This window comes from Geotrypetes seraphini, chromosome 3 (assembly GCF_902459505.1).
Source record: "Geotrypetes seraphini chromosome 3, aGeoSer1.1, whole genome shotgun sequence".
NCBI lineage: Eukaryota > Metazoa > Chordata > Amphibia > Gymnophiona > Dermophiidae > Geotrypetes > Geotrypetes seraphini.
The window spans coordinates 7,919,446-7,935,261 of record NC_047086.1 but is presented as its reverse complement, the minus strand read 5'-3'; the positions used below and the strand labels follow the sequence as shown (position 1 = coordinate 7,935,261).

At 42.8% G+C, this 15,816-nt stretch overlaps 1 protein-coding gene across 6 annotated transcripts in view; it reads right to left on the bottom strand.

Moving 5' to 3' along the window:
- Positions 1–11,555: 11,555 nt before the first annotated feature.
- Positions 11,556–15,816, bottom strand: part of PPIL6 (peptidylprolyl isomerase like 6) — a 102,163-nt gene continuing 97,902 nt past the window's right edge. For 4 of the 6 annotated variants that reach the window (XM_033939213.1, XM_033939216.1, XM_033939215.1 and 1 more), the window contains 2 exons: positions 15,046–15,181; positions 11,556–13,296 (listed from right to left, as the gene is read on the bottom strand). In XM_033939213.1, the coding sequence (XP_033795104.1) occupies positions 13,185–13,296; positions 15,046–15,181 (248 nt within the window). In that variant the 3' untranslated portion in view covers positions 11,556–13,184. The remainder of the gene's footprint in view (positions 13,297–15,045; positions 15,182–15,816) is intronic. The other 2 variants (XM_033939214.1, XM_033939212.1) reach the window with 2 other exon arrangements.

Genomic DNA, 15,816 nt, shown 5'->3' with positions numbered 1-15,816 from the left:
CACGCGGCAGCCACTAGCGCGGCTTTGTAAATGAGGCAGTAAGTTTTAGTTTAGTTTAATCTATTAACATAGTCAATCAGAGCAGATAAAGTCTGCCCAATAGTCACACTCATTACACAGTATATTCATGTTTGAATTGTCTTTTCTTCAGTATTTCTGGGCATCAGACCATAGAAGTCCTCCCGGTACCATCTTTAGGTTCCCACTGCCAGAGTTGCCATTGAAGCTCACTCACTCTGAAAATCAATGAAAACCACTCTATTCGACAAATTCATTGCCTAAATAGATGACCTCTCACTATGTTAATTCCCTGCTGCAAACCCTGATGTAATCTCTCTGGTAACTCCAATATCTCATGTATTCCTTCCCCATGTAACTCCTCCTAGGTAACATTTCTCTTCATGCATTCTGTAATTCGCTGATTGTCCAGCCTTCTTTCAATGTGAACGCCTAGAAGTCATTTGACTATGGCGGTATAGAAAAATAAAGTTCTTCTTCTTATTATTATTCTAAGCATCCAGCCACAGGCCACTGGTCTGGAAGTGCTCTCTCTAGTGTGTGCGCAATGTTTTCAGCTCAATTAGCATAGCATCCTTCCCACACTGAGCGTGAGCATCATCTGTTATTTTCTGTAGCCTGTAGTGTGAAAAACTTGCCATACAATATGGAAGAGATGAAGAATGAGTAAATGCAGAAGCAGCGAAGTGGAGAAAGTTTGTTCCTCTTTTTTATTTTTAGGGGAGGGAGGTGTGCCTGCATTGACTTGATGTCCACGGAGAACATCTGTTTATTATGTATGTTAACCTGTAACCCGTTCTGAGTACTTTTGGGGAAAATGGGATAGGAAATGAGCAGACACACTGGTGATTCCCTAGCTGAGGACTGCAGCTATACATCAAGTCTTTATAGAATAGTCCAAGGGTGGAGGTATAAAGTTTGAGATAGGGATAAGAACATAAGAATAGATTTACTGGGTCAGAACAATGGTCCATCTAGCGCCCTTCCAAATCTGCTATCTGTTCTAGAAGCAATATCCAGGCAATAATGTTGGGTAAAAGGTATGAAGAGAAGCCCATGTAGCTGCTTTGCAAATGTCAGAATAAGAAACTCCTCCGAGATGGGCTATTGTAATACACTTCTCCTTCTGTATTTGCGGTTTCAGCATTCATGGTTTTTAGCTTGCTAGCTCCTCCCCCCCCAATTATGTCAGCTTGCATAGAGAAATCGCCGATTCCAAGCGTTTACAGAGAAAAATTGCTGATTCCCGGTGCTTTCTTCACCATGTTTTGCTTCTCCTTCAGGAACAGGCCAGGTCTCCCACCATGTTATTCGCGGTTTCACCATATTCACGATGGTTTTTAATAGAAAACAGTGAATAACATATGAAAAAGTTATTTGCGGTTTTTCTGTATTTGCGGGTCTGTTAATCCCCTATCACAGCAAATACGGAGGGAGAAGTGTAGAAACATTTCCTGGAGGAGGAAGGTTTGATAACAAAAATTGATGCAGTCAGCTATCCAAATTGAAAGAGTATGTTTGGAGATGAAAAGTGACATTTGAGGAAGGGCTTTGGCTCACTAGTTGAGTTGCTGCCTCTGCGGCCAGAGGTTGTGAAATTCAAATCCTGGTGCTGTTCCTTGTGACCCTGGGCAGGTCACTTAATCCTCCAGTGCCCACCGCTTTGAAAGGCCAAAGCAACAAAAAGGCAGTACATTTATTTGTTTAGATTTCTATCCCATTCTCTTGGGACCTCAGAACGGGTTACAATTGACATTCACAATAAAATTACAGGACAATAAAATTATAGGCATTTGAAGAGGAGACAGGTGAGAAGATGTAGAGAGAGAGAGAAAGGGGGGGACACCTGGGGAAAACATGGGAGGGGAGAAGAGAAGAGGAGAGCAGAGGTGAGGGAGCGGTAGAAGAGCAGGGAGTTGAAGGGGAGCAAGGAACAGGAAAGTAGGAGGAGAGAGGAAAAAAGGGAGCTTGGAGGAGGTTGTCCGTTAGCACTGTTAAAAAGATGAGTCTTCAGCGTTTTCTAGAAGGTCATCAGCGAATCTTGTGATCTTATCTGGGCAGGTAATTGGTTCCAAAGACAGGATGAAGTGGCTGTATGAGCATTTATGTATCCGCTTAGAACTGAAAGGTACAGGCAGAATATAAGCCAGTAATGTAATGTAATGTAATTTATGAACTGCTTCCCCATTCCTTTTCATCAAGCCCAGTATCCTGCAGCCAATCCAGATCTAAAGAACCTGGCAGAAACACAAAGAGTAGCAACATTGCAGAGCTGAGATTGTGATGTCATAATGCCTCATTCCATCAATGCCTAAGAGCCAACCTCAGCAGTGATGTCACAATGGCTTCAATGTCCTATACTCAGTTCACATAAGAATTGCCATAGTGGTACAGACTGAAGGTGTGGCTCACTGGTAGAGCTGCTGCCTCTATACTCAGAGGTTGTGGGATCAAATCCTGGTGCTGCTCCTTGTGACCCTGGGCAAGTCACTTAATCCTTTTCTCAGTGTTTTGGTACATTGCAAATAGAATGGAAGAGCTGTTCTGCAGTCTAGAGTATGTAGAGTCATTGCAAATTGGAAGGACAATTTCCTGGTGTAGATGAAAGAGAATGACCACTTTGGGAAGAAATTTGGGATGAGTACGGAGGACTACTTTTGAGGGGAAAAATCTGGTGTAAGGTGAGCATTGAACAAGTGAGAATTTCACTAATTATTCTTGCCATGTGAGAAATTGTATGTAGAGAAGCATCTGGGAAAAGGTTCAAATGGAGGTAGCAGAAGCTGAGTCGAAACTAAATTAAGATCCCACCTAGGAGAAGGGGGGTGATTTGGAGGGTGCAGTTGCGTAAGTTCTTTGAGAAACTGTTTAATGGTTTAGTGTTATATTCAGCATATGGTTGAAGTCATTTGAATTCCAGTATTGGAATGATACTATAAGTATTGTAAAATGCTTGGGGTGGAACATCTCTTCCATATCAAGGAGTATGATTTGGGGGTAGATGGTTTATTAGCTGCTAGAAAATGTGTTGGATTACTGGTGGAAAAGATGACAGGAACCTTTGAGGAACCAAGCACTGAGAGCCAGAGCTCGAAGATTGGGATATATAAGACATCCATCTTGTTGAGTCAAGAGTGTTATATAGTAACATAAGATGACAGGAGATAAAGACCCAAATGGTCCATCCAGTCTGCCCAACCTGATTCAATTAATCCAAAGCTCTGTCCGGTTCTGTGCTTAGGTTCCAACTACTGAAGTTTCCGTCAAAGTTCACCCCAGCCTATCTACATCATCCCAGCCATTGAAGCCCTCCCCAGCCCATCTTCCACCAAACGGCCATATACCGACACAGACCATGCAAGCCTGCCCAGTACTGGCCTTAGTTCTTCAATATTTAATATTATTTTCTGATTCTAGATCCTCTGTGTTCATCTCACGCTTTTTGAACTCCGTCACCGTTTTCCTCTCCACCACCTCTCTCGGGAGCGCATTCCAGGCATCCTCAACCTTCTCCGTAAAGAAGAATTTCGGTAGTAGATGCCGATCTTTGTTTCTGTTCCATTTGTTCCCGGTATTTTGGTTCATAGAGACTCTACCTTATTTTTCGTTTTTGGCGTGTTCTCTCCAGTAGACTCGATTCCCTCTTTGATGTATAGGGCAATACCCCCACCTTTTTGTCCTACTCTGTCTCTGCGGTATAGCTTGTATCCCGGTAGCACAGTGTCCCAGACGTTTTCCTCGTTCCACCATGTTTCTGTGATGCTGATGATGTCAAGGTTATCTTTTTGTGCCATAGCTTCCAATTCCCCCATCTTATTTTTTAGGCTCCTGGCGTTTGTGTACAGACACTTGAGTTTGTGGCCTGTTATTTTCTTGCATTTCCTTCCCTCTTGTGTCCCTTTCGATCTGTCAGGATTTCTATATTGCCTATGATCCAGTGAGTCTTCCCCGCAATCTTTCTGCATGGTATCCTCTGGGTATACCGTTTCCTGAACCTTAAACTCTTGGTCCACTGTCGGCTTTCCCCATTGGAGCTCGACTCGGTTAACATACAATATTTATCGGTTAGTAGATCTTATGGGTAAACCGTTTAAATATTATGAAAATAACATAGTTTTTAAAGTTTTCTGATACAATTGTAGCTGACCAATCATTCTAATTGAGTCAGGGAGTCCATTCCAAATCTCTACTAACTTCATCCCCGTGAGTTCTGTCCTCATCTGCATATGCCTCAAACATTTAAAATCATAAGTGTTTGAGGATTGTGTAAATGAGGACAAAACTTGAAGGGATGGGGCAGGGACAGGTACAGGATTCATGGGGATGGAAATAGATTCCATTGGGAAGGAGACAAAGTTAGGGCTCTTCAGCTTGGAAAAGAGACAGCTGAGGGGAGATATGATTGAAGTCTACAGAATCCTGAGTGGAGTAGAACGGGTACAAGTGGATCAATTTTTCACTCATTCAAAAATTACAAAGACTAGGGGACATTCAATGAAGTTACAGGGAAATACTTTTAAAACCAATAGACTAAACTAAACCTTAAGTTTGTATACCGCATCCTCTCCACAATCGTAGAGCTCGGCACAATTTACAGGAACTGGTATAGAGAAGGAACTCCAATGAAGGGTTACAGGACTTAGAATAAAGAATGTTTAGAGCAGGGGTAGGGAACTCTGGTCCTCAAGAGCCGTATTCCAGTCGGGTTTTCAGGATTTCCCCAATGAATATGCATTGAAAGCAGTGCATGCAAATAGATTTCATGCATATTCATTGAGGAAATCCTGAAAACCCGACTGGAATACGGCTCTCGAGGACCGGAGTTCCCTACCCCTGGTTTAGAGGGACTTAGTATACCAAAGAGGGAGGAAGTAATGCATTTTTGAGAATAGCCAAGTTTTCGGAAAAGTTGGAGGGAGCCCAGATTCTGGAGTAGTAAGGTTATTCCAGATCTCTCTGATTCTGAAGGAGAGGGATGTCCCTAGTTTTCCTGCATGGGATATGCCTTTTAATGAGGGGAAGGATAGTTTGAATTTTTGGGTGGATCTGGTGGTATTAGGATTTGTGGAATTCCAAGATAGTGGAATAAGGAGAGGAAGGATGCCGTGTAGGATCTTGAAAGAGACATGGTCAAATTTACTTTTTGCGGATTAGCTAAGCCGCAGTATTCTGAATCCGCTGAAGTCTTTGTGGGCTTTTCTTTGTTAGGCTTAAGTAGATGGAATTACAGTAGTCCAGTCTGGAAAGGATGATGGATTGTACGAGGACAGCAAAGTGTTGTTGATGGAAGCAGGATCTCACTTTCCTCAGCATGTGAAGGCTGAAAAAGCATTTTTTTATCAAGGAGTTGAGGTAGTCGTTGAAGGACAGTGTAGAGTCAATGATGATGCCCAGACTTTGCTTGAGAACTCAAGCTTCAGTGTGGTGCCAGAGGATAGTGGGATGAGGGTGGGTAGCTGATCTAAATCTGGGCCGAGCCAAAGTAGTTTTGTTTTGGTCTCGTTTAGTTTCATTTGTACGATGAGAGCCCAGGATTGGAGGTTCGCTATACATGAAGAAATATTCTCGGAGAGGTTGGTGAGGTTGGAGTCGGACTCGAGGAGGACAAGGATGTCATCAGCATAAGTGTAAAGTGTTTCCAAGGGGGATAGATGGAGGAGTTTCAGGGAGGACATATAGACATTGAAAAGAATAGGGGATAGAGATGAACCCTGCAGGACTCCACATATCAGTTTCCAAGGAGAGGATGAGGTGCCATTCATGTTAACAGTGTAAGAGCGGGAACATAAGAATTTTGAGAACCAGTCTGACTGTGGAGTTAATGCCTAACCAGAAAGTTGGAAAATTAGAATATCATGATGGACAACGTCAAAAGCTGCAGAAAGGTCGAATTGTAGAAGAACAGCGAACTTATTACGAGAATGAAATTGTTGAACCTTTGAGATTAATGAGGCCAATAGAGATTCGGTGCTGAAGTTGGGTTTAAAGCCATATTGGTAAGGTAGTAAGGTACTAAGCATAGTAGATTACTGCAACAGCCTATACCTATCATGCCCAAACTACATGATAAAACAATTACAGACTGTTCAGAACACGGCTCTCAGACTCATCTACTCCCTCAGCAAATTTGACCACATCACCAATGCTTACCTTGACTCACACTGGCTACCAATAAAAGTAAGATCCCAGTTCAAATTCTACTGTCTACTATACAAAGTAACACACGGAACAGCACCCAGCTACCTAAACAAAAGACTACACCGTAATCTCTCACACAGATTAAGGAGAACTCAAAACCTATTCGCTTACCCTCCTCTCAAAGGTACACGACGCAAGAAACTATACGACAGCCTTTTAGCTACACAGGCAGCAAAAATTGACACTACCATTTCCAATCTACTGATCAAATCAATAGACATAAAAGAATTCCGAAAAGAAATCAAAACTCATCTCTTCAAAAAATACTTTCCATCATCTTAACCTCAACATAGCACTAGAAAATACACACACGAACACCCCACCATAACTATACCTAAACATTGTACAACTCACTTCATCAACCTACTATTTATCTACTATGTGCTCTAAATTTCTCCTGGAAACTTCCAGACTAACAATTGTAACTTGATACATTCCTGATTCTATGTACTGTAATATTCCTGAAATTGTCCAGTCTCCTAATTTGTAATCTGCTTAGAACCGCAAGGCACAAGCGGAATAGAAATCTGTAATGTAATGTAGTAGAATGGAGAATCTCTCTAAATAGGATGAGAGTTGGGTAGATATGATGGACTCTAGCATCTTGGTCAGGAGAGGAATATTTGCTATTGGGCGATAGCTGGATGGTGTGGAAGGGTCTAGATCAGTGGTTCCCTACCCTGTCCTGGAGGACCACCAGGCCAATCGGGTTTTCAGGCTAGCCCTAATGAATATGCATGAAAGAGATTTGCATATAATGGAAGTGACAGGCATGCAAATTTGCTCTATGTATATTCATTAGGGCTAGCCTGAAAACCCGATTGGCCTGGTGGTCCTCCAGGACAGGGTTGGGAACCACTGGTCTAGATCAGCTTTTTTCAGTAGTGGGGGGTCAAGGAAATATGTCCCATTTCTGCAGAAAATAGGCCTGATAGTAGGGCAGATTTTTTAAGTTTGGTAAGAGATGAGATGGCCTGTGCGGGAATTTTCTCGTATAGGTAGGAGGGGAATGGGTCCAAGGTACAGTTGCAGGATTTCAGTTTGAGGCAGAGTTTAGAGACCTGGGAAACGTGCTCAAAGGCAGTCCAGGATCGGTCGACTGGGATAGGATTGGAGATGGTTAGGGTAGGGCTGGAGTCGGTGGGCAGCAGAGAGTTGTAAGAGACTGCTGGTGGGAAGGAGCATCTTAAGGTAGTGACCTTTTCGTTGAAGAATTTTGCTAGATCGTTGGCTGATGGAGAGGAGGGGAGCATGGTGGAGTCGTTTTTAGAGGTTAAGGAGCGCCAGATGTTAAACAATGCACTATTCTGGTTGTTGGATCTGGAGATTTTATCACCGTAGAAATTCTTCCTTGCTTTTTTTAGTACTGTATTGTAGAATTTAATATTGACCCTCCAGGACTGTCTATCTGTAGGGGATTTAGATTTTTTCCATTTGCGCTCCAGTACTCGACATTTCTGCTTCAGTTCTCTGTGATATGGAAGATACCAAGGGGCTTTATGGGAGTAGGAGACAGTTTTAGTGGATAGTGGGGTGAGGGAATGGTATGTGGTCACGGAGAGGAGCAAATTTTTTTTTCACTCAGATAATAGTTAAGCTCTGGAACACGTTGCTAGAGGATGTGGTAAGAGCGGATAGCGTTGCTGGTTTTAAGAAAGGTTTGGACAAGTTCCTGCAGGAAAAGTCCAGTCTGTTATTGAGAAAGACCTGGGGGAAGCCACTGCTTGCCTTTGATCGATAGCATGGAATATTGCTACTCCTTGGGTTTTTGCCAGGTACTGGTGACCTGGATTGGCCACTGTGAGAATGGGCTACTGGGTATGATGGACCATTGGTCTGACCCATTAAGGCTATTCTTATGTCATTCTCTAGCTGAGGCTTGGTTCGATCCAGGTGGTAAGCCAGTGCACATTTACAGTCCAATGTGTGGAGTGCAGCTTCACCAGGATAAGAGTGTGGCCTTGGAAAGAAGACAGGTAGAACTATAGACTGGTTCAAATTAAATTCTGAGATGATTTTTGGGAGGAATTTGGGATGCGAACGAAGAACTATTTGTTCCCATGGGATTTCAATATTTCCATCCTGTCCCCGCGAGTTCTGTCCCTGTCCCATTCCTGCAAGCTCTGTCTTAACCACACAAGCCTTAAATGCTTATGATTATAAAGTGTTTGAGGCTTGTGCAGATGAAGACAAAGCTTGCAGGAATTGGACAAGGACAGGGATAGAGCTCATGGGGATGGAACGGTGATACAGAGATCCTGAGGGGATGAGGAAAATTTGTCCCTGTGTCATTCTTTACTGTATAAGGAGGATCTGAGAAAACCAAAAAAACTCTGTGGAGTGATGATGTTCCTAAATGGACTTTATTTGAAAGTGTCAAAGTTCCAAAGGTACACTGAAATCATCCACATAAAATAATTCCATCCACATAAAAATAAATCATCCACATAAGAGCCTTCAAAGGTCCTAGTCTGCTAGGGATACAGGACCCAACACGGTCCATGTTTCGACAAAAAGTCTTCTTCAGGTTTCCCTGGGGGGGGTCCTATAAAGGTGAGTACGTGGGAAACAATTGTGTGGTGCGCAAGTGTCTCACTTCCGGCTCACCACACAATTGTTTCCCACGTACTCACCTTTATAGGACCTCCCAGGGACCCCGGAAGAAGACTTTTTGTCGAAACGCAGACCGTGTTGGGTCCTGTATCCCTAGCGGACTAGGTCCTTTAAGGCTCTTATGTGGATGATTTATTTTTATGTGAATGGAATTATTTTATGTGGATGATTTCAGTGTACCTTTGGAACTTTGACACTTTCAAATAAAGTCCATTTAGGAACATCGTTACTCCACAGAGTTTTTTTGGTTTTCTCTGGATTTTCTTCTTTGTGGATATTTCGGGGTCAGTTCTTTTTGTTTTAAGGACGATCTGAAACAAGTGCTTGAAGTTCACTGACTCGGACTCAGACTCCACCTTGATTGGGAAGGCTTGGCCCATTTGCTGGATAAATTTGGTACATGAAACTTTGTGGAGATGATCTCCTGCGAGGTAGTGGAGGAGATGGGTCTGAAAAGATCCCATATGACTCCTCAGCAGAAGGTTCTAGAGTCACAGAGGAAAAATGATGAGAGGTCAGAGTCATATTGTTTTACTAGTCTTATAGCCCGTTACATTAACGGGTGCTAGAATATATGTGTGTGTCTCTCTCTTTATTTCTTTATCTCTCTCTCTCCTTAGCCGCTTTCTTTCTTTCTTTTTCCTTGGCTGTCCATCACCACCCCTTGCCTGCTCCCCCTGTCCATTTTCCCTTCCTTTTACCTCCCCTGTGTCCACCACCACCCCTTCACAGGTCTCCTTATGCAGCAGCAGCCCTTCTCCCTTTGTTTTACCTCCCCCCTGTCCAGCAGCACCTTCCTTCTCCCCCTGTCCAACATTAGGCCTCCGTTCCTTTTTCTTCACCCCCCCGTCCATCAGCACCTCTTTCCTTCTCCCCCTGTCCAACAGTAGGCGTCCCTTCCTTTTTCTCCCCCCCTCCTCCTTCTTATCCCTATGATACACTTACCTTGCTCTGCCCGTGATCAGAGGCTCCCGACAGCCGCCCAGTTGCACCCATTGGAAAAGTTCCCTCTGCGGCATCCCGCACCCCTCCTGACGTGACTCCCGCTGTCCCGCATCTGCCCCTGTGTCTTTCTGTGTCCCTTCCTCCGTCTTTATGTCCAAAGCAGCATTTCCTCCCCCCACACCAGTTCCCTGTGCACCTGCCCCTGTGTCTTTCTGTGTCCCTTCCTCCCTCTGTCTGTGTCCAAAGCAGCATTCCCTCCCCCCACACCAATTCCCTGTGCACCTGCCCCTGTGTCTTTCTTCTTGTCTTTCTGTCTTCCTTCCTCCCTCTGTCTGTCTGTGCAAAGCTGCATTCCCTCCCCCCACACCAGTTCCCTGTGCCTGCATTAGCGTTTCCTCTACCCTCTTTCCCTTCCCACAGTCGCGACTACAAACGCGGACCCGAGTCCTTTGCCGCCCTCCCCTTCCTTTCCCTTCCCACGGGCCCGACTACACATGGCGATTCAAGCAGCGTGTGCAGCACTCTTCACACGCTGCTTCGGGCCCTTCTACTGCCCTGATTTGCTACGGACGTGCCAGAGTAAATCAGGGCAGTAGAAGGGCCCGAAGCAGCGTGTGAAGAGTGCAGCACACGCTGCTTGAATCGCCAGTCGGGCCCGCGGTAAGGGAAGAGGGGGGGCGGCAAATGAGTCGGGTCCCGGACAGCGGAAAGTTGCTGGGCTCCTCGGTGGGGGCGCTAAGTGGCCGCGATCCCTCTCCTCCCAGACCCCCCCCCCCCCGGAGATCGATTTGCCATCATTTTGAAGATCGTTCTGCCCTGCTCCTTGCCTTAGTATATTTTTAAGTTGAAAGACACAGCGGCGGCGGCTCCTCTCAAGATCACCAACTGCATTGGACTTCCGACGCAGGTGGGGATCCTGAGAGGAGCCGCTGCCTGGTCTTTCAACTTAAAAATATAGTAAGGCAAGGAGCAGGGCAGAGCGAAGAACATTGATTCCCATGAGATCATCTGCCTCGGGGGAGACAGCCGCCGCGTCCGACATCAGCCTCGGGGGAGGAGAGAGGACTTCAGGCAAGGAGCAGGGCAGATCAAAAAACAGCACTGGCCAACAGCCACCGTGTCCGACATCTGTCTCGGGGGAGGAGAGAGAGTGTTTCAGGCGCATGCGCACTCCTATCTGAGATGCTGTACATCTCACGGAAAACGGACCCTAGCGTTTTATTATATTAGATGCCCTGTCTTGGAAATGGCTTTGAGCCAGATGTTGAGGAGAATGTTGAAAGGTACTTCTGAATGTTCTATGATGTTGATCCCACATAGAATGTCCCAGGAACCTACTGCCAGCCCCTCCATGAAGCTGCTCACCTCAGCCTCACCCTCCAGGGATCCAAGACAAATTTAGACAAGTTCCTGCTGAACCAGAACGTACACAGGTAGGGCTAGTCTCAGTTAGGGCGCTGGTCTTTGACCTAAGGGCCGCCGTGTGAGCAGACTGCTGGGCACGATGGATCACTGGTCTGACCCAGCAGCGACAATTCTTATGTTCTATATTAATTAACAAACATATTGAAGGTCCATTTACTATCTCACACAATAGTTTCAGTCAGTCATTTTGATGATTCTTTTCTCAGATTTCCCAACTAATGCATGTTTTGCATATTCCATTCAGTTCTTAGAACATCTGTCAATGAATTGTAATCATTTTGTAGGATTTTTGATTATGTAACTTTTTAAGTGTTTTTTCCTTTTCTGAACAAATAAGAAATATTTGATGTGATTAATTCATTTTATTTATTCATTTGTTATGCTGCCTTGCATATGATATTAAAGCATTTACAATATACAAGTAAACAGATAACAATACAATAAAATCACCTTGATTTTCAAAATTGAGAGATGGTATTTCAAGTGCTTAATAAACACAAGTATAAAATTAAAATAATATATCACAAAATCCCATCATTCAGCTGTACTATCCCAACTGGTCTATAATTAGATAGCATACTGAAATCTTTGTTGGCCTGTAAGGTCATAACACTGTACAAATAGTCACTTTTTAAAATATTTCCTAAAAAGCAAATAATTGCTAATTTCTCTTAATTCCTGTGGCAAGCTATTCAACTACTAGACCAGCATATTAAAATGGTGATAATTAGCAGCTGCAACAAACTTTTCTGGGGAAGAAAGCAGTGATCTGAAGGGAGAATAGTCTACAAGTAATGTGGGATGGCTTTGAACACCAAACAAAAGCTAAAATTTTGGTCTGGCAGAGACTAGAAGCCAGTGTAAATTGAAAAGGACTGGAGTAATATAATTCTGTTTTTCGGTCATGGTATTTTGCACAATTTAAGCTACCTGAGACTTGACTTAGCCAGACCATCATAGCACAAAGAATTGCAGTGGTCCAACTACTACTACTATTTATCATTTCTATAGCGCTGAAAGGCGTATGCAGCACTGTCTATTTTAACATTCAATAGACAGTCCCTGCTCAGAAGAGCTTACAATCTAATTTGGACAACTGACTAGTAACAACTGCATAAACAACCAAGGCCATATTGAAAGAGGTGAGATACCTTCAACTGATGAATCAAATCTGCAGTAATTGATTCAAATACAAGACTATCACTGCACTGATCTGAGCACATATTCAACTGCCTATCCAATCTTACCCTTAAGCTGACAACAGAATGTCGCACCTTAATGGACAACCTCTTAACAAAAAATGTGCTAAGAAAGGAAATGCTATTCTACAATTTTGTTGAGACATTCATCACATTTAGTACTAGCTCCCTCCTGATCATCTGCTGGCATTCTGATGACAAAACTCTAAATCAAATCTCTCCATAATTTTTGTGCAAAGTGAAATTGAAAAGAAACACGGTACAAAAGACACTCTTGAAGAATAGAATGCAATGAGACACAAGAAAGCATGGATTGGCTTGAATAACTAATAGTAACAAGTTCCATATGTCTGTAATAGCTGGTATCCACCAAATTCTCCCAAAAAAATCACATCTTTCTCCTCCCCCCCCATTGAACTCTGCTCCCAGAAAACCAATATTCTGTACCAGAGATGAGATGTATATAATAGCAGGTGGGGGAAAAAAGAGATCTACAGTACAAGTGGGACTGCTTCTCTCTTTAGGACATTCCTTTTGCTCCATATAGATCTGGTCTTCTCTGGTGGCTTCTACTCAGGCATCAAAGCAGTCCTTTTAAGTCAGTCAAAACACCCAGATTCTATCCTGCTGCTCCTATTCCTACCCATATTTTCAATGCTGAAAAGGAATCGGCAAATCTTATATCAAGAGATAAATATATAAAGCAATTGTTTATTAATACCTGAAGAATAAATATGGCAAACTGAACAGTTTGCAATCCAAATATGATACATTATGGCTTTGCATTCATGGACTGTAAACTCCACAGTCAGTTATCACACATCTTATTTTTGGTCTTTCGTTGTTTGTAGGTACATTTTCTAATTCCTGAAGGACCTCAGTACCCTCAATTAGTTCTCTTAAAGAAAGCAAATAACAGAAATAAAATTGTTAGCTAACAATAATGGAGCTTTTTGGTGTTAAGGTAAAGATGTCATATTATGATTAAATGATTTTTATTGAGCCAAAGGCTCGAGAAACGAACAAATTTTTCACATTACAAACCCCTCTCCCCCACCCATCCCATCCGGAATCCCAGCCAAAGATATCATAAATTAGAAATTAGAAAAGAGATGAATATCGGCAGCCTACAGACCACAGTAAATGTGAAAAAATGTGAGAAAAAGGGGAGGGAGAACTGAAAACTAGAACGCATACATCTCTTTTCTAATTTATAATTCATTTCGGATGAGTGGGAATGTTTGTTATTTCAACATGTGTAGTGTATAAGGCCGTGGTGTCGGGTTTCGCACTAACGTAATGGTTGACAGAATGAGAGGGTCAGAAGTCTTAGTGTGATAGTTTTACGTGCTGACGTATCACGCTCTTTGGCGCGTGATAGCCTTTAAATAGTTCATTCGGTATGTAGTTGCTCTTTTGGTCAAAGACCAGCGCCCTAACTGAGACTAGCCCTACCAGCGTACGTCCTTGTTCAGTAGGAACTTGTCTAACTTAGTCTTGAATCCCTGGAGGGTGTTTTCCCCTACGACAGCCTCCAGGAGAGTGTTCCAGTTTTCCACCACTCTCTGGGTGAAGAACTTCCCTACGTTCTTATGTTCTGGAGAACTTTAAAAAAATTGGGAAATCCAAGATGGTCGCTGTTGAAGTGTTTTGGCACTACAAAAACATCTCCAAAACGCCTCAACTAAACTAAAAAAAAATAGATTTTGGAGGTGGGGAAATCTAAGGAAAGGGACAGAAACCTAAAAACCTAAATGGTTTTAAAGATTCCCCCCCTCCCCCCCGATTTTCCTCATAGGCAATAACAGCCTTACTCACTGTGACCTGTGCTAGATATGTGCTGGAGCCTGCCTCAACTCCTAAAGTTGCTGGATCTGGGAGAAGAAATCACTGCTTCAAATGGACTACTCCTCCAACTATGAATCTTCAGGCTGGCAGTCGAACCAAAGTCTGACTGAGTCTCTAACCCCAGCGGACCCACCCACACGAAAAGGGGGAGCTGAAATACAGCTGGCATCCTGTAGAACCCCACTGAGTCTCCTACATATGTCTGATAGTCTGTGCTCAAACTTGTGACCTAGCAGGTGAGCAATACTACAAGGGGAATGGACCCTGAGCTCCAGAAAAATTTCTGCATGCTAGCCAACAGGTACCATCTGTCAGCTGCAGACCTCAGTCTGCTTCTCCTCCATGCAGGCAAAGCTGGACCTTCAACTAGGGGAGTTCTGAGCTTGAAATCCATCAAAAACATAGAGACCAAAAAAACTGGAAAAAAATATTATACAGATCAGATCAGGAAGACTCCTTCTGCCTTCTGGCTTGCATGCTGAAGGAAAACTAAAGGGAACAGCAGAGCCCTCTAGTGAAGGAGAAGGGATTAAAAAACTGGAGTGGATTATTTTTGCACAGTTCACAAGCATGGGGATATTACCTGTCTGTCCAGAATGACACGCCAATTGCACTAGAACAGGCATTAAATAGGCACTGTTTTGAACTTTGACATAGATGCCCTTTATAAAATTAGCCTCCACATATATAGCACCTACCCTGTATTCTTCTAAAAAGGATGATCAATCCTGAACACAAGTTTGGAATCAACATTTACTAAATGTACCCAAACATTACTATAAACATTTACTATACGTACCCAAAAGCCACATACTTTCTATCAAGGTAAGGTGCAGGTTGCAGAGTTATGTAGAACTGGGAGCCATTTGTGTGATGCCCTTTGTTAGCCATTGCAAGAATGCCTCGCTTGTGGTGAAGAACTGCAAAATTTTCATCTGGAGAACAGCAGGCCAATTAGAATAGTAATATAATAGATGATGCCAGATAAAGATCAAGTAGCTTGTTCAGTTGGCCTGCCCAATTATAAATGTCCACAAAACAAAACCCCAAGTATTTTCAATTACAAAAAGTGCAAATTTTTTTATACAAAATTTTTGTGCTCATAAAAAGTTGAGACCATCACAAATCATATAGATCAAGGGCACTTAATCATATAATCATTGCACTTAAAAGATGTATCATTTGGTGCCAGAATGGATAACATGGTGTATTAATGACCAGTTGCTCTTTTGGAAATTAGTAACTGAGAAAAACATTTTTCATCCAAGGAATTCCATCCCCTCTTGATACAGCACTCATTATAAAAATGACAGTAGAAATAGAGCACAAGATCTAGTCTCTACAATCCCTTTTCTTCTTCCTCAAAGATTCTCGGTGCTTGTCACATGGTTTTTTGAATTCAGATACTGTCCTAGTGTCTGTCCACCAAGAAGAGGAATTTTGTTTTTTTGTTTTTTAAAAAGTTTTTTATTCATTTTTATAACTTATATCAAGTGTAACAGGAAATAACATTTGAATTGTAAAACATCACTTGATTTGCTATAATATCATCTGAAAATCATGAAATTTA